At 36.8% G+C, this 23,717-nt stretch overlaps 1 protein-coding gene across 9 annotated transcripts; it reads right to left on the bottom strand.

Moving 5' to 3' along the window:
• Positions 1 to 946: 946 nt before the first annotated feature.
• NSUN6 (NOP2/Sun RNA methyltransferase 6) lies at positions 947 to 23,358 on the bottom strand. Of its 9 annotated transcripts, none has more exons than XM_030446524.1 (14): positions 23,322 to 23,357; positions 22,023 to 22,068; positions 20,731 to 20,836; positions 19,376 to 19,470; positions 17,516 to 17,671; positions 16,859 to 16,938; positions 15,595 to 15,704; positions 12,865 to 13,018; positions 11,814 to 11,895; positions 10,323 to 10,442; positions 8,519 to 8,663; positions 6,807 to 6,955; positions 5,764 to 5,889; positions 947 to 2,791 (listed from the first exon to the last, which is right to left on the bottom strand). In XM_030446524.1, exons 4-14 carry the CDS (start codon positions 19,448 to 19,450, stop codon positions 2,579 to 2,581), a joined length of 1,410 nt encoding a protein of 469 aa, XP_030302384.1. In that variant the 5' UTR covers positions 19,451 to 19,470; positions 20,731 to 20,836; positions 22,023 to 22,068; positions 23,322 to 23,357; the 3' UTR covers positions 947 to 2,578. The 9 variants fall into 9 exon arrangements, with proteins under 9 accessions (XP_030302384.1, XP_030302376.1, XP_030302378.1 ...); XM_030446516.1 differs by having other exon boundaries at positions 1,816 to 2,791; positions 16,859 to 16,941; positions 22,023 to 22,199; positions 23,322 to 23,358; XM_030446518.1 differs by having other exon boundaries at positions 2,320 to 2,791; positions 16,859 to 16,941; positions 19,376 to 19,473; positions 22,023 to 22,199; positions 23,322 to 23,358.
• Between the last annotated feature and the right edge of the window lie 359 nt (positions 23,359 to 23,717).

Genomic DNA, 23,717 nt, shown 5'->3' with positions numbered 1-23,717 from the left:
ATTTCTGCAAATAGAGAAAACTACTTTTCAGACTTTCTTAAAGACAGAATCTGATTGCATGCCTAACCTATCTATTTTGTAGGGCTAATCTTTCATTACAATAAGAAATTTTTTTAGTTTAATGTATCAATTTCTCATATAGTATATATATAAATATAGTTCATTGTGCTTCAGTATCAAACACTGAAGCATAATGATTCAGCGTGTTGAGCATTCTTATCAGGAAAGTAATCCTATTATGTATTAAATATTAATATTTACCATACAGCAAAACTGTAACAATGAGAAAGTATTTCTGAAGTCACAGTAAGACTGGAAAAACAAAAAAGAAAGGCATCCATCCAACTTCAGTCATGTAACTTAGCCAAGTTGTAGTCAAAAGAAGGACATGGACTCCTCCAAGGGATGATTTGGAGTATCTTGACTTTTCTGAACTGCCTGACAGGGAAGTCTCTTTCCCCTGCTTCCCAGTTACCAACAGAGAGGGGAGGCCTATGGGTAACAGGTGAGGCTTATCCCTTTAATATACTGGTTTTTTAAGTCTAGCGCTTGATTTTTGCAGAAATAACTCTAGTAGTTGAAGTTCAGCTACTAGTAATTTTTTTCAGGTGAAGTCTGGTCTGCAGTTACACTGGAATCAAACACAAAACAGTTACCTTTTCTACCCACCCTCACCTCCCATAAGTAACTTCTCATATTATATCAGGTGAGATCACCTTCCTTCAAAAGCCTGTTCATCATCTGGGAAAAGAAATTTGGGAAAGTCTCAGCAAATCTTCCACAAAAATTCAACAATTTAATTCTTTAAAATTCAGCATTGCATATATCATGCTACTGAAACTGGAGGCAAAGTTCCTTACTTTATATGCATACGCAAAATTCGGCATATAGTGTGCTGACTGATGTTTACAGAATTTATAAAATAAAAAATAATAAATAATTTTCACCATATTTAGACTAAAAATACAAATTTATAGTATGAATTACTATGATTATAAACAGGGTATCTAACCTACTACTGATGAAACAAATGACTTTAAATATCTAGACACGTTGTGGTTAATAATAAGGAGTAACCAACAGACAAGCAGTAGACAAGAATTCCGTCCTCCTATCCTTCTAGGATAGGCCTTACAGAGAATGTACATCAGCCTTGGCAGAGCAGAAGGGACATTTGTTTCATTTAAGAAGGTTAGAAAACATGCAGTACAAAACATTTATAGGAAATATGAGTAAACAACCAGACTACTGAGAAACAAAATTGTGTGAATAGTTTTGATTGCAAGCAAATGTAAAAGCACTTATGACAATCTAAAGACAAATTATAAAAGTTTAGTTTTTTTCAATACAACCAAATATTTATCTGTGAAACAGACATTTTTCAGATAAAGCTTTAAAAAACTGGAAATTGATGCATGAGAGGAAAAAAAACAAACACAAAGAGATTGAGTTTACATTTTCAAATTGTTCTTACCTCTAATTTCAGTGCTATTGTCAATTCCAGCAATACTAAGAAAAAGGAATGCTGTTCAAACTGAGAACATGTCTGGAATTGAAGCAGAATCTTCAAATACATAAAATACACTTTGAAAAATAGATTATTAAAACTTTGAGCAGTGTATTAAGTCAGTTCCAATTAGCATGTTTCCCCAGTTTCGATTTGTATATGATTCTAGCTAGTGATGCTTTTTAGCTAATAAAGAATTAATATCCTTAGTTGTTTGAAAGATGGTTTGCAACATTTCAGATGGTATTATGCATCATTTTCTGTCTTTTGATATATTGATCACAACCCCTGTAGCCCCTTCTGTTGCACATGTTTGATTTTAAAATTGTCACTTGTCAGCCAGTCCAATAGGCTCCTTCAAAACCAATACAGTTTATGCATGGGAAGTTTGATGTTGAAACAATATTTATTTACATTCCCAGAGTGAGATGGTTTAATATATTCATGCTGCTATAAAAGACATGCTACAAAAGCCTAATCGTATTTTGTGTATATACTATGTGTACAGAGAATCTTGCTTGTATTAAAATAAAAGAGAAATGAGGTTCTAAGTATGAAATTTATAAACTAGTTCTTTGTAAAATGTTACAGTGTTTTGTGAAGAACTATTTAACAAAGCATTAACTATTGGTAAACCTCCATAGAAACTACCTTGTCCAAAATTCATAATAGTTCCCACATATTTTATTTATGTCTGCATTTCATAATATAGATTAATTCCCCTCCCAGAGAAACTCTGTCCCTACACTTGCTGCACTATTAAAAATGGTTCATGTGAGGACAGAATGGACAGCAGTATGAGTGCATGGACTTGTCATTCTGGCACTGACCTGCTGTAAATACAAAAGCAAATGGAGAATTTAAAATTATACTACCCTTCCCCCAGCCATGACTTTCTTTATGCAACCTGTGGCTCTTTCCCAGCAGAACAGCTGGCAGATTTTATTGCTGCCATAGCAACCCTGCCGTCAGCCTGTTGGCTTGGCAACATTGCAGCACAAGAAACAGACTTCACTTCTGAGCTGTTCTTAGACCCACAGAGGTATTTTTCCAGGTTGCATTCCTAAGTGCTTATTTAGTATTCAATTTAACAAATTTTGCAATAAAAAATCCTATACAGTCCTTATTTGCCAGTGAAATTAAATCATCTTCCCTGGAATCTTCCAAAGAGTCAATATCCATTCCTTGCAACTTCACAGCAGATGGATCAAATCTCTGCAGCAGTTTCAGCTGATCAAGCGACAGTCCAGCTCCTCTCATGCCTTCTCCTCCAATATGAGGTTCCTTTTTTGAGTAACAAAGAAAAGCAAATTACAAAAGTAAATTTACAGAAGTAAAGTTCCAATTGTCTTAAGTGAATGTGCTGAGTATATGCTGAGCTGTCCAGCTCTTATCATGAACAAGCTTGGTTTATATCATTCATACTGAGGTGGACTTAGAAATAATGTCGTCCTTCTTTTCTTGCCTTCATCTGGCCAGTGTATACACAAGCACAAATAAAAGGTTCAAAGTACTTTGGGGAGGTAGAGATGCACCTAATCCACTTTAGCCCAGAAGTTTATAGCACTTGAGAACAGGTAGAGAGGTCTAAATTTAATTTTAAATTAAATTCTAAATTCATTACTCAAAGAATTAAAACATTGCTGTTAAGAAAGCTATTATAAGTTCTTAGGTTTTGATGTTTCAATGATGCAGCTCTTCTTTGTACTGACTAATGGTTATGAATCAAGACAAAATTAGTGATTCCTTAGTCAGTTACTAATATACTCAGTCACAGCAGTAGAAATACACTTGTCACATTAAAAATTTGTCACATTTTCATTTGTCACATTAAAACCTTACAACTGGAAATGCTGATCTAGTGGGAGGTGTCCCTGCCCATGCAGGGGGGTGGAACTAGATGATCTTTAAGGTCCCTTCCAATCGTAGCCATTCTATTATTCCATGATTCCTATGCCATGTACAGTGGTGGGTAAATGGGACTATTGTTACATGTGTATGCATTTGTAGCAGAGAAAGAAGCGAACAGCTTAGGCATCTGAACTCGGAAGATGACAACTGGCATCAAAATCTTGTGAAGGAGAAGGGCATGAAAGTCACAGGCCTTTTCTCAGAATTTCTTGTGTTGCCTTACCTGCTTTTTTTTTTTTTTTTTTTAACCTGATTCCTGGAAAAATCTAGTTCTTAACTATATTGTTATTTCAGAGCACTCAGTAAGGAGATAGAACAAAATGTGCAAAAGCTGACATTATAATATCAAAAATAGATCTCCTTTGTAAATGTAGTCTAGTGTAGTCTATAATGCAGCCTACAGCAGAGCATTTTTTGAGCCATCACATTGCACCAGCATGAGATCAGCCAGTCAGCACATGATATTTTTGCTGTGTGCTGTAAAGCTGGGCAGCCAAGATGCTGCAGCCTGATTCTTCTCTTCCTTTCCCTCAGCAGGTTTTCAGTGTTTTCCAGGTAAGAGAAAAAAAAAGGTGTCCACTGCAAATTGCAAAAAAAACCCAAAACAACAAACCAACATACAAAAGTAGGCAGCGATAGCAATGTGAAGTACTGTAGTAGAAGGATGGAAAGGAAAAATAGGAAAACTAGGGAAAACAGTATTGAACAGAGTCCACTGACTTGCTCTAATATAGATAATTTTTTTTCCTCTATCTTTTTCCTTTTCCTTTCAGTTAAGTTACTGCATTTAAGTTGATACACAGTATCTCTTTCATAAATCCCTAAGAGGAAGTAAATCTGCAGAGATCAGCTGCAGTGCAGTAACCTCCACTTCAAAGATAAAGACCTGTGGCTGCATCTTTTTTTTTTTTTTTCCTTAGCCAGCACGATTACAGGATCCATTGCCAAACAGAGAAAGTGTGAGTAAGGGGTACAGAACAACGTCCACTGGGAGTATATGGGAAACAAAAAGATAATGAGGTAAGTTGACCCTAGAATCTAGTTTCCTATTCACTTGAAATGATCACCATAGTTTACACTGCTGGGGATCTGATATTATAAGTTACCTGTGGATAAACAATCTGCTGTCATCTCATAAACAATCTGCTGTCATCTCATTTAAAATATATTATACACAAAAGCTTAATATATTAAGATACGGCATTTGTGTATGAAAACTGATTCAAAAGACTGGTATTACTGGTGAAAGTGTCTATTAAAGTGTAATTAATGTATTTGAGTTAATAGGGTTTGTATTCTGCTTTGTCATTTTAATGAGGACAATTTTTATGCTGTTAGCTAAAACGTACAAAAATCTCAGTTGAAATAGCTGCAACTGAGATATTCCAAGTAAATGGATGGTGAGAATGCAGGCAGGATCATCATGGCATACAAATCTTTTAAGGAAAGCCTCAGTTCTGTTAAATCTTTACCAGCCTACATGTTGTTTCTCACTGTACACCTATTGTATATATATTTTTTATTTTTAATTAAAACTGGCATCTAAACATCTTAAGACAGATACATGTCATGACAAAACGATAAACAGTTGCAGAGTTAGACTTTTCCTCAGAGCCATGATGATAACAACTAACCCATGCAACTCAGCAAAGAGGAGGAGAGACAAATATGGTCTGATGATTAACTCTCTCAAGGTAACAGATATTTTTTAAATGTATATGGTACAGGTGAAAGATTCTAGTATCTCCCTATATATCACCTCCTTCTAGGCATCTTAATGGTAGACAGTGACTTCAAAAAAGACAAGGTACATTATTGGGACACAGAGCCTGAAATAAATGTGTTCCTTCATTCCTTTAAATAAAGCAAAAATAGCTCCCATACATATAAAGTTCTCCTTCCTCAAAACACAAGGTTATTTCAATTTATCTCCCATCTTTTATGCAAGTCTTCACTAATTCACTAGCATTAATAAAAAATTTTTCACCTTTTCTGCAAATGTGCTAAAAAGGTAAATAAAATACAAGCATTAAGGAAGAATTGCAAGAGAAATTTTACCATGTCTGAACTACCTTTTGTTCCTGTTGTGTTTTAAATGACTGTTATACAAATCAAAACAGCCAGAGTACACAGCAGGGAAACTACTTAACTTTCCCTAAATGAAGCTCAATTAAGCACAAAAATAGATTTAAAAGATCCCCAGAAATCCTTGTATTGTTTCTTATATACAGCAGTTATATTGTCTGCAGTGAAAAGAGATTTACTGATAGCAAATATAGCATGTAAGTTTACAATGCCAAAACAAGCTCACTGGATTGTGTGAAGTACCCTGAAAATACTGTTACCTGTGGCTGAAGCTGGAGGCATGGAAAAGTTTTCAGGGCCCAAGCAACTTGCTCCTCATTTTCAGAGAGTGTGATTGTACATGTACTATACACTAAAATACCTCCAGGCTTCAACAGTTGCACTGCCTGCAGGGAGAAATAAACTGTAGTTCAGCTTGTTTTTAAATGCAAAAACTTTCACATTAAGAAACATTAACCAAGAAATCATTGTTATAATATTACAACTTAGCACTTAACTAAACTAAAATCTTTCTGTCTAAGGCATTAGGATACTAATTCTTCTCAGGGAATACAGTACACGACCTAGTGGATTAGAAAGGCTGTTCTTTCCAAATCAGCATTATAGCTCATGCAATTTATTAATGCCATTGTGATGATTCACCTTGTAAGATTTGTTATTTGTACAGCTCTGTATATTGCAGACAGATTAGTGGTGTTTTCATCACCTGCTGCCAGCCATGGATACACAAGATTTTTATCAGTGATACTAGATGCCAACTGTTCCCACATATTTGGCAGCAAAACTATCTATGCTGCTTTTCAAGCTGTGGTTTACTTTGTATACATATAATTCAGACTCGGACAAGTTTCATGAAATCTTATCAGTCAGCATCAGCCTAAGAATGCTCCTACTACCATGAAAGTTGTAATGTGGCCTCCTGGTTTGTACTCCAGCACATATCCCATACAGTACCTCACAGCACTGCTACTGGGAGTCTGTGCTGCTGCAGAGAAAACTTAAAACTGCTGTGTGACTTAGACCTTTGCAATTATTATAAATTAAGCATGATGAAACTGAAGTTTCATCAAGAAGTTTTTTTATTTATTTTAACTTACATATACCTTTACCATGCTCAATGAATTGACTTCACCTCATAACAGATATGGTGGAGCTGAGAGGTAAACTAAATCCTAACACTATCCTCTTGACTGCTGAAAAGGTAGGGAAAATGAGGCACCACTTTTCTGTAAGAAGTAAGCTATGCAAGTATTATATTACCTACTTATATTGCTAACTTACCTGCTAGGTAATTAATACATACCACAGTGAAAAGCTTGCGCTGCAGTGGCTGGTAAGAGGTCACTTCCTTTAAAGTTGAGGAATAAGCCATGTTTGGTCTCTGTCCCATCCCACTACATGGAGCATCAAGAAGAATTCGATCAAATGACTCTGGTAAGAATGGAGGTCCTTCTGTAAAAAGCAGCACTGTCAAATGTGGCTATTTCTTTCTTTGAGACTTCACCACAGATAAGGACAAACTGTTGCTGTTTCCATGACATAAACCATCTATGTTCTATAGATGATGTATGCAAAAGTAATCTGTCTATGTAGTAACTGTTTCTTGCAATGCATATATATCTACAGAAAATAAATACTTCATCATAACATGAAATATTACAAGTTCCAATATGGGACACATGCTGCCTCCAGAGCAGAACAATTCAGTAATCGAGGATTATGAAGACAAAACCAATTTCTGAATATTACCTGCATAGATAAGGAAATATGTAACTTCTATATGTGGAGCCTATGCTTTCATCTGAATCCTACTAACTCAACAAGTTTCTATCACCTTAGTGTTAGAGATGCTTCAGCTCAGCATCACCAAGGCAAAAGTGCCTTCATACATGCATCCGTGAGTAACCAATGTTGAAGAGAGCCATATATATATGCTTTACCTCCTATTTTCCTTCTGTTCCTTCAACACTTATTACATCAAGAGTGAAAACAAGTAGTTGACTTCATACTACTGCCACCTAACTTGTTCTAGACTACAAAATGAGTCTATTTTGGCGATACTGACTTATCTGCCTCTGATCCATTACCACAGCATTCACAGTATGTCATGTCTTACTTGCAAGCATGTATAGGAAAGACTTCATATCTCAGCATTGCAGCTAGGAGTTGTTCATCTGTATAAGTACTACATATCACCTACAGCACTTTATGTTCATAGAAAACAAAATACCTTTAAATGATGCATCCTTAATAGTCTTCCCATTCCTGCAAAGCAGGAATAACTGCAAGGCATAGGAACAAGGAAGGTGAATTATGCAACCTGATTCCTACTTAAACTAACCAGTAACTTGTATAAAACAGAGTGAGAAAGAACAGCATACTTTGTGCAACCAACTAAAAATAATCAAGACAGCAAATACCATTTAAATGGTTCCATCATGGGAACAGAACCAGTACCATAAATACAGCACTTCAGAAAAGCAAATGAAATTAACTTAAAATAACACACTGCTTCTACAGAAGTTTTCCCTGAACAGCTGAACAAACAGCAATGAACTAAACCTTGTACCACTCCTGGGAGTTAGGTATTAATAACCCTATTTTACATATGAGGATTCTGAGGCAGAAAAGACAAGCAATTCTGCAAAGTTGTTTTGTTGTTTTTTTTTTAACTCAGACTAAGTCAAACAATTCCAAGTATGGGGTCAAATGTTATCATGAAAGAAGCTTTAAGGCTTCCTCAATCTTTAATATCTGGGAGAGGAATAAATTTCCTTTGAGCATATTAGGCTGTGATATGGACTTAGAGCCTGAGTTTATTTGCTTCATGGAGAAGCTGATCATCAGAAAAAAATAGAAAATAAAAGCATTCACAGTTATGAAAGAACCTAGGTATCTGCCAAGATTTCAAAGACTTGTAAACCTGTGACATTTTTAAGGCTATTAGTGCAAAACTCATTAAACTGATTACTGTTTTCTTCTAAAAGCCACTACTCCCCAAGCTGTTTGCTTTACCTTGTTCATCCTCTCTCTTCTCAACTGAAAGTGCCTTTGTTCCATCATAACAAAATGCCTTAATGCAATTCAACTGTAGCAATTCAGCATTCTGTTTAATTTTTTTGACCTTGCTAGCTATCTTGTCCATGGCTATTACTTCACCCTGGAAAAAAGCAAATGCTGTTTTTACCAAAAGCACAGGGATTAAATGGATGCACAGTTCCTCATCTCTGCTCCCTACCCCTGCCACATGCAGTATAATGAACAAAGCTTAGTTTTGCCTGCAGAATTTTGTTATTCTTAAATCCACACTCTAATAGTCCTTGTTCTCCCATACCTTCACTAAGCTAGATATTTGTCTGAAGCAGTGTGCACTCTTAACAGGCACTAGCTGCTCACTCCCTAGGGGAGCCTGTAACACGTCTGGCAAGTGTTTTTGTTTGTTTGTTTTCCTTTGTTTTGAACTGTCTTCCGAGCACTAAATTAGGTAAAAAAAAAGTAATTGTTTGTAAGAGGGTAGAAGTCAGATACATGGTAAAATAGGTCAACAGGTTTTAAATTTTCATGGAGATGGTAGGAAACATGATCACATACAGCTCAGTCCTGAGAAAATGAAGCCCAGAGCTACAGCTCTGTCTTGCTCAGTCTCATGCTATTATATTTGCAGGAATTATCACTCAAGTTACTTTGGGAAATAGTGTATGTACTAGAATAAATTTGGTGGAATTTGAGCGGAATCACAATTACATGTTATTCTTTTTATGTAAGAATAAGATTTCTCTTTTCTTCTCCAAAATAAATCAAAACAAACATATACCATATACTATATGCTACTTGAAATCTGTAAACACAAAGAAAACATTTTCAGCAGTATCAATAAAATCTACAACAGTAATAAAAAAATATGATTGATTCAAATATTTCTGAAATCTTGATGATTTAATATTCTGTCTAAGGAAATTTAGTACAGAAAATCTGTGAATAGAACTTAACATTCAAAAATAAGTGCAAATTTACTACTGGAGCATTTATTTTTTTGCCGTATCTTAGATTAAAATTATTTACTCAGAAAAGGAAAACCAATTCAGATAAATTTCAACAGTTGTATTCTTAATCTTTACCACTTAAGTTGGAGGCAAGGACAATCAAAATATCTAATATGACTAAGGGAAAAAAAGCCATAACAAATTATACAAAATGTACATACATAGGTGGAAGAAGTATAGATGTAAATAAATCCATAGCAGGAATACATGCTTTTACAGGCTTCCTTCATCACACTAATATTCTTTACTGGAAGCACTATAGATCTATCTAAGAAATGTGTGTTATTTTCCTTTGTCTTTCTATGAATATTTTCTGTTTGTTTCTTCTCATATTGTTACTTTCTTATGATATAGTTTTGGTTTTATTACTTTCTACCTTAGAATCACAAATTCAGACTAGAAATTCAGTATAAAATCATATCTGTACTGAATAATTGATTTTTTTTACTGAGAAGAAAGTTAATTGGATTGGGAACTTTTTAATACACTTTTGTACAGAGTTGTTTCTTTTGGCACACAGTACTAATCCCTGATTTCTATATACTCTCAATCTCATGAATCCAGGGTATTCCTGCATAACTTTGTCTCACATGTTATGGATTCTTCCATTACAAACAAACCATTTACATTTAAAAATTAAAATCAAACGTATTTCAACAGGTCAATCTGCAGCAAGTAGGGTTCTAAATGTGATGGTGAAGTGAAGTGAGCTTTGCAAATGAACAGTGGTCAGATTTTCTTCACTGGGACAGAACACTGTCAATGCCTTCTTTTACCTGATCCTGCATTAATGCTGCAAGATGGGTTGTTTTTCCTCCAGGTGCAGCACACATATCCAAAATTCTCTCTCCTGGTTGAGGGTTTAAAATATGGCTCACAACCACAGAAGGCAAGTTCTATCATAAAAATAGAAATGGGAGAATTCAAACCTTATATCCTGTATAAAGTTCTGTACTAAGGAAGAACAAACTTGTTGAAACAAAAATTCATTAAGTAGTGAAGGTACCTATGATACTGCTGTCAGTTCCTTAACAGAAAACAAACTGTTTGGATTATATAAAAGAGACAGTATAGGTCTAAAGTCTCCAGTGGCTACTTCTTTATTTAAGGCTATTTATGAGTACCTATGAATGACATTTAAATGTTCATGACTACAGTGCTAAAAGTCAAAACAAAATAAAATAATATCACAGACATAAAGGAGATCTAGACATTACAAATATTTTATATTGACCTGTTTATTAAACACTTACTATATGAACATATTGCTATATTATAGTAAGAAACAGTAAGATAAATAGGCAAGAATTTAAACTTGGTGACTTAAGGTACCAAGAAGGTGAACTGTGCTAGTAATGTAAAAACAGAACAGATGAACTGAAGAAAATAATATGCAATAATTGTATACAGTATCGCATTTTACATAAGATGGAAATACTCTGAAATATTATCTTCTAACTTTCTTCAACACAAAGGTGTAAAACTCTTTTGAAGTTGTCTTTATGACATGTTGTCTTTGGTTAGCACAGTTTCAAGTTTCATGCCACAGTGTTAAAAAAAATGACCAGTAATTCATCTCACACATGGCAAATTCAAGTCAAAAAAGCTGGACTCAAAGGTTTGTGACCAGTGGCACAAAGTCCAGCTGGAGCCCAGTCAATAGTGGTATACCCTAGGCATGGACACCAACACCAGTGTTGTCCAACCTCTTTCTTAGAGGCATGGATAATAGAACAGAGTGTACCCTTAACAGGTGTAAAGAAGATACAAAACTGGGAAGAGTAGTTGACAAAATGGAAGGTTGTGCTGCCATTCAGAGAGACCCTGACATCCTGGAGAAAAAGAGAAACAAAACTTATTTTATTTATTTGAGAAAAAAACTACATTTCCTTTCCAGATTTCAATTCTTTTTTTTTTTTTAAAAAAAAAAAAAAAAAGCTGGACACCACTGAAATCAAGAATTTTTAGCTGATCTAAAAAAACTAGAAACTCAAGATGATTTCATCAGCCTATATTTCAACACAGCACAGGCAGCCAGCTGTCTTGCCTGACTACTGCTTTTAGATAGTTTTCTAAATTTTTAAGTGAATATCCCTTTAGTCACTCCAAAGTCCTCTATCAAATCTCAGACACTGTATGATTAAACCACATCCATATAGACAATGATGTCCTACAATACACAAAGAATAATACAGTATTCATGTGTGGCCAAAAGGTATTCATTATTCTGCAAACAGTACAGAGTTTCACATTTGTAATAAACATACCTGTAAAAACACATGATTAGGGAGCACATTGTCAAACGAAGGACTAAGGTAGACTGGCTCTATCATTCTTATGCCCATTCCACTGAAAAACATGGAAAAAAAAACTAGTCTGATTTACAAGTTTTAACTGTATTTAATTGAAAAAATTATACTTACAAATAGAAACTTGAAACAGTGACCTCACAAAAACGAGAACACACTTATAAGTCTAACCTTATCTTCTGTACCCTACCCCAACAAAATAAGCCCCTACAAATATTTTTAGGAAACAGAGAAGCAGACAAGGCTGTACTTGTAATCCATCCAAATAGAAAAGTGGCACAGAGCAATTTTGCCACAGTAAGAATGTTTGTCACTTATGTGTGTTTTATTATTGCAGTCATATTGTAAATGTAAATTCTGAAAAGCCTCCTATTTATTTCCTCACATTTCTCAAATACAGTGGTATCTGGTAATCTTAAGTATGCTAATAGGTACTGTAGTACTTTAATCATAATTGCCACTACTTTACTTGTGAAGATGCAGAAGACACGGCAGGAGGAACAACTCTGTTGGGAAACTAAAACTTAAAAAAATACTGGAAATCCCAACATGCAGGACAGGTCTCAGTCAAAGCCATCTTATGGTCTCGCATAGGCTAGAGAACATTGCAGAATATCTTCCCATCTTTTTCTGTAGTGAAATGAGGCAACCAGGTGCCACTAATTGCCAGGGAGTGGGCATGAGCTTGTGTTAAGCCCACCTGTGCCTAATTAGGGTGGGCCCCCACTGCACATGAGCAGGATTAGGGGGCCAATAAAGGGTGAGGCTTGAAGCACAGGCTCAGCTCACTCCTGAGCAAGCCAGCAGAGAGACTGGCTGCTCTCAGAGCAATAGCACTGATCCAGGCTAGTCAACTCTGAGGGCTATCGACTCAGAGTACTATTCGTGAGTTTCTGCTGGAACACCTGGTTGGACCTCGGAGCGTCGTGCCCTAAAAGAGGTTTGTCTTGCAACATTTTCCTTCCCTTTGCAAAGTTGTAAGTGTACAATGCAGTTACTATGGACTTACTTCAGGGGGCCACTTGAACTGAAGATTTCACTGCGACTCAGTTCTGAAATGCCGTTTCCAAGGAAAACTTTGAGTCCTTCAAATTCCTTGGCTCCTCTCTTACATTTCCCTTCAATATCTGAATACACTGAGACCAGCTCTCCAGCTTTCATAACTGTGCAAAGAACAAAAATGTTGAGATTGTTATTATACTTGGTAAGAACAGCAGCAATCAAGTAATTTAGTATTTTCAGTAGACTATTTACTTTTACTCCTATATCATAGCAAAATTTGAACTTTCTTAATGAAAACAGAGGAAAAGATTAATTGATATTAGGCCAAGATTACAAATCAGACAGTGTATCTTGGTTTTTAAGAGACTAGATAAATCATTATTTTATCACTGTATGGTCAACCACAAGTTCTAAGCACACACTTCAGCATTTGGTTCTCTGTGTGTGCCCCAAGCACACAAGTGAATCAAACAACACAGATCAAACCTACTGTACAAAGACTAAATTAGTCTAATGATCTCTGAACATTTAGGTAGAACATAGCTACTTTGATACAAAAGATTATATATTCTTGCTGCAACAATATTTCTGGTGAGGCTCTCTTCCCCCTAAAGCAACTGTTCTCAATAGTCCTCTAAAAGACTTTTACTTCTCCATTTAAAGTCCTCCAGATCAGTAAAGTAAGTAAATACACACCAAGCTCTAGTACTGTACTCCTAGGGACTTAACAACCTTTCATGAGACAGAACAAAAATAGATGGAATAGGGTGATTTTGTGAAATAGTGAGCAAGCAATGACCAGCTAAAAAATGTGCTTAAAAATAAAGGTCTCCACTGACAACAGTAAATAATTTCCAAGAATCACATTTGTGATATATCTGACAGCCAACCAAAAGATGTAATAACTGCACAGATTGACAAGAATTCCTTGAATTATTTAGGAATCTGAATATGCAGAAATGCCCTTAAATTTTTAAATGCAAATATTTGTTGGATAGCAACTAAACATTTCTCTTTTTTTGCATACCTTCTTTTTATTCAACGTGACACAAAGCAAGATGTGAAAGCCTACTGTTATTGTCTGCATTAACTTCACTGAACAAAAACTTGCAGCAATTTATCTCTTCCATCAAGCATATTTGCCAATTATTTTTCCACAGTTTTCAAACAAAACATTTTATTTCACTCTCTGCTGGCAATCACCTTTCAAAATGAAATAGTACTGTGTGTAGTTCTTAAGCTTTTTGTACCTCATATTGGCATTCCATAAACATAAAGCTTAGAGTTTGATAAATTACATTCAAAGGCCCCTGATAATTAGTTTACCCTCATATAGATTGCAAGTTCATTGATTAAATGTTTGTTCTTGCTATACTCTTTTTTTTTTACTTGTTAGACCATCTGTGCTTAATATAGCCATATTATATTTGATTTCAAGTGGGTAACACACCTGTATTTTATTTTATTTTATTTTATTTTATTTTATTTTATTTTATTTTATTTTATTTTATTTTATTTTATTTTATTTTATTTTATTTTATTTTATTTTATTTCCCTGTCTCTGTTTCCCTTGAAGCATTCCTTAAATTTTATAGTACCTTTTATTTTCTTTTAATTGATGTTGCATGCATAATTACATGCAGCACTTATAATAAATGACTAGTTGACTCAAAGAGGGATTTTAATATTTATGAAGATGTCAAAATAAGCAGTTTCAACAACTGCTGTGGCAACATACTTATATCTTTATCAAGTCCTAGATTGAAATACATTCCTGCTCTGTGAAATGAAATTAAGCACATGCTTAAAACTTCTTGAAGGTTTTTTCTGCAAGGGAATGAAGTTAAGTGGCTCGATACATGCTTTCCTGACTCACTTTGCTTAATAATAAGAGCCATGATGATCAGTAGTTCTCATCACAACAGAATAATGAGATGAATCATCCAAAATTATACTGATTTCACATAAAGTTAATTTGACATTTAAATAAAAAATAACTAGGTTGCTGTTGTATATTAGATTTTTTTTTCTTATCTCACAGGCATTGAAACAAAAATTTCCATTTCTTAAGGATATGACATTAAAATTGTACATTTTTCTCATCACTAGGGGAAAAAAACCCTTTTTACTAGATCTCTCATACAGAAACAATGAATCTCCAGTGGGTTAAAAAAAGAGAAAGTAATTTTTTTAGATCTGTAACTTAGAATCTGACAGGATCATGAAGGCAAGAGCCTTTGTGACTACATTAAGAAATAAAATATCTGAAAATAGTATCTTTTAAATATTCAACATGCTTCCAGTATGCAGATACATCTGTTGTGGTATCCCTTTTATTCTTTTATTCTTTTTTTTCTTTTTGACAAGACTGGAAAGGAGAAAATTCTGTGCCAGGCTTTAGTTTAAACATGCTCTTTAATAAGATTTTCAAATAAAATGAAGAAACTGTAATCCTTGAGAACTGAATTGTCACCTAGGAATGATATATGGAAAAAGGAACTTTAAACAGTTCAGGTGAGAAATAATTTCATATAATTCTTTACAAGGATAATACAAAATAGTAAAACAAAAAAACCCCCCAAAAAACCCCCAAAACCGCTTAAAATTATTAATTACCACAATTTTAATCTGTGAATAGAAATAATTAATGTGACTATTTATTGGAAATTGTCACCAAGGGGTGACATTTTTTCCTCCCCTTTTATAAATTCACTAGGTCCATGTAGGAAACTCTTACATCTTGAGGTAGATATGATTCCAGGGACATAAACATGTGCTCCTCGAAGTACTGCATTTCCACACTGGGCTCCAACAATGACTTCAGATGCATGTTTTTTTAAATCTTGTCTAAAAATACAAAATGTTCAGTTAAAAAAAAAAAAAAAAAGTGTACTGAAAAAAATATCCCCCTCCAAGCAAAGTCTAGTTCATAAACACTGTTTTTGACACAATTTAACAGAAAAAATAATTAACTATCATGTATTATGTTTAGAAGGTTTATTTTAGCCACAGAGAAATCAAAGGGAAAAGCCAAGAAGGAAAGCAGTCCTCAAAATACAGCAGACTCTGATACATTCTGCCACTATTATGAACCTTTCACAAGAATTCAAATAAATTGTCCTGGGATGGAGAAATAATCCTCTATTCCTTCCTCCTCGATATGATTGTAGAGTGGTTTTTTTGTGTTTAACAATTTCTAAGTCCTTCTATAATAAATGTATAACCAGGTGCAAGGAACTTTGCCAGTAAGAACTGTGCAAAAGAGAGAACCCAGACTTTTTAAAGCATAAGCATATTTGAATATAAGAACAGAACGTTCAGAGAAAGATGCTACAAAAGAAAATTAAACTTAAATGAAGGAAAAATAAAAAAATTAAATGCTATTTTAGAGTGTACAGTGTTTACTAGTCATGATAAAACTGAATCTGAAATATGTTAGTCTTCATTATGAGCAAGATATTTTAAATAAAATGTCCATCATTTAATTCAATAAAACAGGGAAGAAACTCCATAGGGGCAGACACAGATGCAACATACAAACACACTGTAAGAATGAAGAGTGAACTATAGAGGATAGCATCAATTCAGGAATCCAAAAGTGTTATTAGTTCAGTCTTCTTAAGTCATGCTGTGGACCTGATTCCAGTGGAAGAAAACCCTGCCTGTATTTAGCTATTTTAACCTATAGCTCTATAATCCACTGCAATGGTGTAGCTCTTCTATCTGCCACCTACCTGGCTTTCCAGAGAGGAGAATGTAACTTCTGTTACATTTTCACTATAAAAAGTGAATCTCATAAGGAAAGAACTCTCTGTGTTTTCTTATGTCTTTTAAGAACTAAAACTCTGACCTGGTTAGGAAATGGATTGTCTTCTAGTTCTTAATACAATTGAAGTTGTGCTTCATTTATAGTGAGTTACTTATCATAACTGCTTAACAGGAAATGTGTAAGTAAATTATGTGTTATGCCATTTTAAGGTTTAAAAATGAAAACTTCAAACCTGGGTCCAATGACAGGAATTAATAAGATGTCCTGGAGTTTTGGATGCTCAAGAACTGGAACACGTAGTCCTTTAAATTGCTGCTTCATTGAAAAACATAATTGTTAAGCAGTGTTAAAAAAATATAATATTTAAGATATCATACTGAAATACATATTTCCAGATTTCTACAATCAAGCTAAAATTAGCATAACTCATTACTGTTCCAGCCAACAGAATACTGTCAACTGCCTCTGCATCACAGGAATGTTTTGGCTCCTGTAATGCAATAGCTCCTTGTACACACACCAGCATTAATAATTTACTTAATACAGTTTTTGTTTCTACCATCTTCTCTAGATTTATGATGATGATACTGCTGCAGTAATACCCCAGTCAAAGGTACCTAAGGTCTAGATCTGCCATCTGAAAAAGAGTCAGTTGTCTTTTCTCTTATGTTGCTACCTTTCTTGGATGAGTTAGATGAGGAATACTACTAGACAATGGATTTTTCATTTAACATTTATTGCTGACAGGAAATCAATGATTGCACAACGCTAATACTAGTGGACATGTATTAATTTAAGGAAAAGGTTTCAGTAATTAAAAGCTCTCATAAACAAGTGGAAGATGAAATATCATGTTATTTTTTTTCTGTAACAAATAACTTGCACAAACCTTCTGGATCTCTTCAAACAGCAATTTTTTCACATGTTTCACTGAGGCCAAGTGGGTATTAACTCTAACAGTTGTGAAAGCTGGTGGATGAGACAAATGACTTAAGAGAGATTGATATCTATTCTCCACCTCCCGTGCACCTAAAGCCGTGATAAGCTGAAAGAAGATATTTTTAAAAGAGTATTAAAGAGATTCACACAGCAGCCTCTTGCCCGGGGGGGGGGGGGGGGGAAATAAAAAATGTTTTGTAGAAGCAGAGAAATATGGCAGTGTGATGTGCAACAGTGAGAAATGCCTACATCTGGACACCTAACTCCAGTGAAAACCTCATCAACTCCTTGAAACAGGTTTTTTTTGAAAAACCATTGTATTAGCAAGACCACTACAAATAGAATTGCAGAATCACAGAATATTAGGTGTTGGAAAGGACTTCCAAGGATCACTAAGTCCAACCCCCCTGCCAGGGGGGTGTAGGTCACGCAGGAACAGTCCAGGTGGATTCTGAACGTCTCCAGAGGAGCCTTCACAACTGCCCTTGGCAGCCTGTTCCAGTGCTTTGTCACCCTCACAGTGAAAAAGCTTTTCCTTATGTTCACATGGAGCCTCCTGTGCTCCATCTTACACCTGTTGCCCCTTTCCTATCTTTGAACATCACTGGGAAGAGCCCAGCTCCATCCTCCTGACACTTGCCCTGTATTTATAAACATTAATAAGGTCGCCCAGGCTAAAGAGACCCAATTCCCTCAGCCTTTCCTCATAAAGGATATGTTCCATTTTGTAATCATCTTTGTTGCTCTACACTGGACTCCATCAAGCAGTTCCTAGTCCTTCTAAAACTCATGGGCCCAGAACAGGACACAATATTCCATATGGAGCCTCAAGAGGGCAGAGTGGAGGGGTAGTGACCTGTGCTTAGTTAACTACACCTGTTATAATACACCCCAGGATGCCATTGGCCTTGGCCACAAGGGCACATTGCTGGCTCATGGTCATCCTTCTGTCCACCAAGACCCCAAGGTCCCTTTGCTCTATGCTGCTCTCTAACAGCTCAGTCCCCAACCTGGGGTTGTTCTTTCCCTTATGCAAGACTCTATGCTTCCCCTTGTTGTATTTCATTAAATCTCTCTCCTGCCCAACCCTCCAGCCTGTCTAGGTCTCATTGAGTGGCAGCACAGCCTTCTGATGTGTCAGAAGGCTCCTCCCAGTTTTGTGTCATCAGCAAACTTGCTGACTACACACTCTGTTCCCTCATCCAGGTCACTGATGATTATGGTGAAGAGGGCTGCTCCCAGTACTGACCCCTGCGGGACTCCAGTAGATAAAGGCCTCCAACTAGGTCCTGCCCCAGGCTGCAGCAAGTACCAAGTAACTGCTAGCAAGCTCTGTGACAAAAAGAACAGGTCTAAAAAGATGGAAGAGTAGATTCAAAATCATGAATAACTCTTATTCCTTTATACAAAAACATCATTTTTATGTCCTTTGACATGAGGAATTCAGAGGGTCTACAGTATTTTTGGTTCTGCACTGGGGTAAGAGAGTATTTCTTGTCAATATTACACAGGTAATAAGTGGTTAATTTTCTATGTGATCATTCTACAGGGGTCCAAAACTGTAGCCTCAGATTCATGCTGTTTGGTTAAAAAAAAATTATGTAACTTCAAGCCAACAGGCCTAACGAATAACTTTAAATAGACCTATATATAAAAATCTGTGTATAGTGTGAAGACAATACCCTACTGTTAGTAATAAAGTCACACAAAATACTAAACCAAAGGAATATTAACAGTGTTCAATAGGTGAATATGTGTTGATATTTGTTAATAGTTCTATGACAGTTATATGAATATTCATATGACGTACCTCATTATTTCTGAACACTTTGGTTAGATATTCTTCAACTTCACGTTGGAAAGAGATTTTAGGGTAAAAAGACATCTTCCTTTAGCTTTTAAAATCTGCTGGTAAAGAACTAAAATAAGCAAAATATTTTCTTAGCAGTTTTTATGATTTTATGTAAGTTTATACATGTGCCATGAGATGTACCCACAAACTAAGCTGCAGTTTTTGCTTTAATAATGCAATTTTACTGTACTCAAAATTCCAAATATTTTTCAGGATATGACTGTACCACTACTGTTAATTGCATTTCAGAATATGTTCATTAACATGTTTAGCATTTACCATCACCTTACAATGAGGTTCCAAGGCTACTATATCAGTGTCTGACACATGAAAAAAGTATCTCTACTTCTAAATCCTGTCTCATTAAAGTTCCTGTAGCTATCCCTGAGGACAAATTGCCACTTAGTCCTAGAATTTACGCACAAAGCCTCCTCACAGAATCTAACTTTTACTCTTCTAAGGCCCATCTTCAAAATTCTCAGCCTACTACATCATCATAACTTCTCATTGTTAGAGAAAATCTTCCAGTTTTTCCCTGTTAGATTTATTTTCCTCAAGCTTAACTCCTTAGGTTTCCTCCATATTTCAAATTATCCAAAATTTGTAACAAAGGGACATCTGCATGACTGTGGGCAATTATTTTTAAATTTTCCACATATTCTGAAAAAATTAAAGAAGGCCTAGAAGTAACATTTTTCTCTTGACTGTTTAACTCACAGAAACACTACAGAAGCATTAATGCAAAACAAGCTCTGGCAATCAAGCTGTCAGTATTTTAACCATATAAAAGATTACATGATTAAAAGGTACAGATTCCAGATAATGCTTTAATTCTTTCCAAAAAGCCCAGCCATACAGTTCCAATTGTACCTCATCCCTGATACAGCTTTCATTGCTCATAATTATTTTTTATTTTTCTCTGTAGGTAATAAAATAGTTATCTTCCCAAATCATATCTGCCTACCCCTGTACTGCCCCTATATTGAAAGGTTATATACATTTCAGTCTGAAATAAGACTTCCTAAAAATGTAATAGTTTGTTTACACCAACTTCAATGGAAGGGAAAGTAGAAATAAAACAAATATCAGTGAGGCTGATTCCAGCCATAACAAGGAAATATGAATACTAAAATACTACATTTTGATTGCATTAAACCTACTTTGAGAACATACATCAGTAATCTGGGTATACATTCTAGTTTAGTAAGAGGCTGTTTGACACTCGTCACACAAAACCCCACAAAAGTATCTCTTTTAAAAAAAAAATATATATTTCAGATTCAGTTGAAGTTTTAATGCTAGAAGAATGCTACCTTTTTTAGTCTTAACTTTTGAATCCAGACACAGGAAATTTTCAGCTTCATTGGTGGGAGTTTCAAAGCCTTATTCTCAACTTTGGCGGCCTTTGAAAGAAAGAAACTGTAATGGAAATAATGAACTTTTTAGAATCAAACAAAATACCCAAAGGAATTTATCTTGATATTTCTACTAAATCTACAATAGTACTACAATAGTTTATATTACAACAATATATATAAAATAGTTTATATTACAACTGAAGTTACCAAAGTACGGTTTTAACAATTCAGATAATGTGACATACAATATCTTTGAGCTGTTGTCCTAGAATGCCTACATTACAGAAGGAAAAAAAAAAACAACCCAGCAAAAAGTTCATGGAGGAGTTCATGTTCCCCATGGGAGGAACCCCATGCTGGAGCAGTGGAAAGGTGTGAGAAGTCCTTCCTCTAAGGAGGCAGGAGCTGCAGAGACAAGGTGTGATCAACTGACCACAACCCCCATCTTCTGTTCCCCTGTGCTGCTGCTGGAGGGAGGAGGAAGAGAAAACCAGGAGTGAAGTTAAGCTCAGGGAACAGAGAGGGGAAGGTTTAAAACTATTTAATTTTAGTTCTTATTGCCCTATTCTGATATGCTTGGCAATAAATCAAATTAATTTCCTCATAGTCAAGACTATGGTAATTGAGAAGTGATGGTAATTGCTAAGTGATCTCCTTGTTCTTATGTTCACCCATGAGCCTTTTGTTCCATTTTCTCTCCCTGTCCAGTTGAACAAGGTAGTAATAGAGCAGCTTTGGGGGGCACCTGGTGTTCAGCCTGGGTCAGCCCGTCACCGAAAGTATCTTAGGAAAGTAAAAGGGTATTTTATGGTAACCACAGAATCATTGAGATGATTTCACAATTACAGCTGGTTCTTCATGGAAAAATAACCACTGATCTGACAGCATATTGGCATAAATTCTTGTTTCTACCTCATTTTTGTAATGTGACTGAATGCCAACATGACCCAGTAGGTGGTCAAAACCAAAACTTCTTGGTTAAAAACACTGCACAAAGGACAGTACTCACATCAAGTTCCTTAAATGTGTCATAAAAGGGAAATGTTAGCCCCATGATACAAATTAATACAACTAAACCAACAACTATGTCAGAATCTCTATAGTTTGAAACTTCAGACAAAATAGAGAAGTTACCAGAAGTGTGCCAGAAAACACTATCCTTCTAAGCAGGATGACAGGAATACTAAAACATCTGCAATGTAACAAAGCCCACTGGAAAAACAAGAATACCAATAGATTTCACTTACCATTATGTAGACAGGGTAGATGTCACAGAGAAGCATGATGCCACACCTGTGCTTTTGACCACAGTTAAATGGTTAGATATTTTTAGGAAGTTGGGGAAGATGTAATATCAGTAGTTATGACTTGACTCTGACTGGTTCATTGGACCTGGTACAAAATGTTACTGCAGAAGAGCTGCTCTGTCACAAGACATGGACTCAACACATGCAAGAAACCCACTATTGTGCTTAGTTTAGTGAGAGGAACACCACACATCTAGGAAGCAATTCCTCAGCTAAAAAGAACAGTCAAAAGAATAAAACCATTGTAAGCAGCCTGGAACTTGTAAAAACAGGCAACTGGAGGCTCAGAGCTCACCATACACTACTGCTACTGAAAACACCAAGTGAGGTCACAGCTCTCTGCAGCCTCAGCACTGCATGTATGTGCTTTTAGTGCCCATTACCTCAGAAAAGATAAAATGTAGCTTAAAAAGGTTCAGGGAAAGGTAAAGATCTTTAGAGAGGGAATGGCTTTCAAATGAGCAAAGACTGAACAGTTTGCAGTTTTCCAGGCTGTGAAATATAGTTGAGGGGGGATAGGATTAGAACTCATAAATTCCGACATGGCAGGAAGACAGGCCCATAAGGGAGACTGCCGAGTGCTTCTTCTAATACAAGAGTTAGACTTCAAAGTGAAGTAGCAGGAGGCTGGTTGCAAAGCAGAACGGTATTTTTTGTCACAGACCAGCGCTGCCTGCCGTACACCTTTGAGGCAGCACCTCCCCCTGTCTACCATCTGCACAGGGATTTCCCTTGGCCTCTGTTGGGAGCTCCTGCGGAGACGCGATGCTGGACCAGGGCTTTGACCTAGCTCTGCACACAGGCACTGTGGGGCCAGGCAAAACCAGACAGAGATGCGGAACAAGATTTAACTTCCTAACCTTGTCCCAGCCCTTCCCACGCGAGCATAAAGTCAGTAGGATCATTTGCTGTGGGGAACGGAATCTGGGGCTCCTTCCTTTATTCGAAGCCTGTCCTCCTCGCTACTGAAAACACCGAGAAATGTCAAAGATCCCCTCAGCCCTACCGAGGCCCCGCGCCCAGCTCAAGCCAGGCCCGCGGGTACCCGGGATGCTGCGGACATCAGCGGGACGCTCCGCCACCGCTACCCCTCAGCCCCGGCAGACACCGAGGGATACAGAAGCCCGGCCCGCACTGGGGCATCACGGGAAGGACAGAGCGCGGAGAGACCGGACTGAGCCGCGTCCCACCCTTCCGAGAGGCGCAGGCACCCCTACCCACCGCCTAACGCCCACCTACCGCGGCGCGCCCGGCCGGCCCCGCCTCCTCCGGGGCAGCGGCAGGAAGTCCCGCCTCCCCGCCTGCCGGGGGATGGCCAGAGGCCGACAAGGCGGTACCGGTCCTGCTGTTGTCATGGGAACCAGACACGCTGCGGCCGGATCGGGGAAAGCGGTCCTCCACCGGGAACCTCTCCGGATCACGGGAAAAGCGGCAGCAGGGCCAGCCCCGAGCCCGGGGCCACCTAGCGCTACGCGAACATTGCTCCTGGTGAGCGGCGCCCTTACCAGTCCTGTCGCCGCTTAGGGGCGGCTGCAGGAGTTTCCCCCGCGGGCAAAGCCGCTGTGCCGCGGGCATGGGCCGCTGCAGCGTCCTGCTGCCTCTCTGGATTTCGAGGTCTGTGCCTCGGAACAGCCG

Source organism: Calypte anna, chromosome 2, assembly GCF_003957555.1.
Source record: "Calypte anna isolate BGI_N300 chromosome 2, bCalAnn1_v1.p, whole genome shotgun sequence".
Taxonomy (NCBI): Eukaryota; Metazoa; Chordata; class Aves; order Apodiformes; family Trochilidae; genus Calypte; species Calypte anna.
The sequence above is the reverse complement of the archived record's forward strand: the minus strand, read 5'-3'. Positions and strand labels throughout refer to the sequence as shown.

Bases quoted from the DNA above. Each gene is read 5' to 3' on its own strand.
- NSUN6 (XM_030446516.1), bottom strand. From the start codon at position 19,450: ATGTCTTTTTACCCTAAAATCTCTTTCCAACGTGAAGTTGAAGAATAT. The intron at 5,890-6,806 runs GTATGTATTAAT...TTCTCCCTGCAG, and splicing joins AGCGCAAGCTTTTCACTGTG to GCAGTGCAACTGTTGAAGCC. The intron at 2,792-5,763 runs GTAACAGTATTT...TACTCAAAAAAG, and splicing joins GCCTCCAGCTTCAGCCACAG to GAACCTCATATTGGAGGAGA.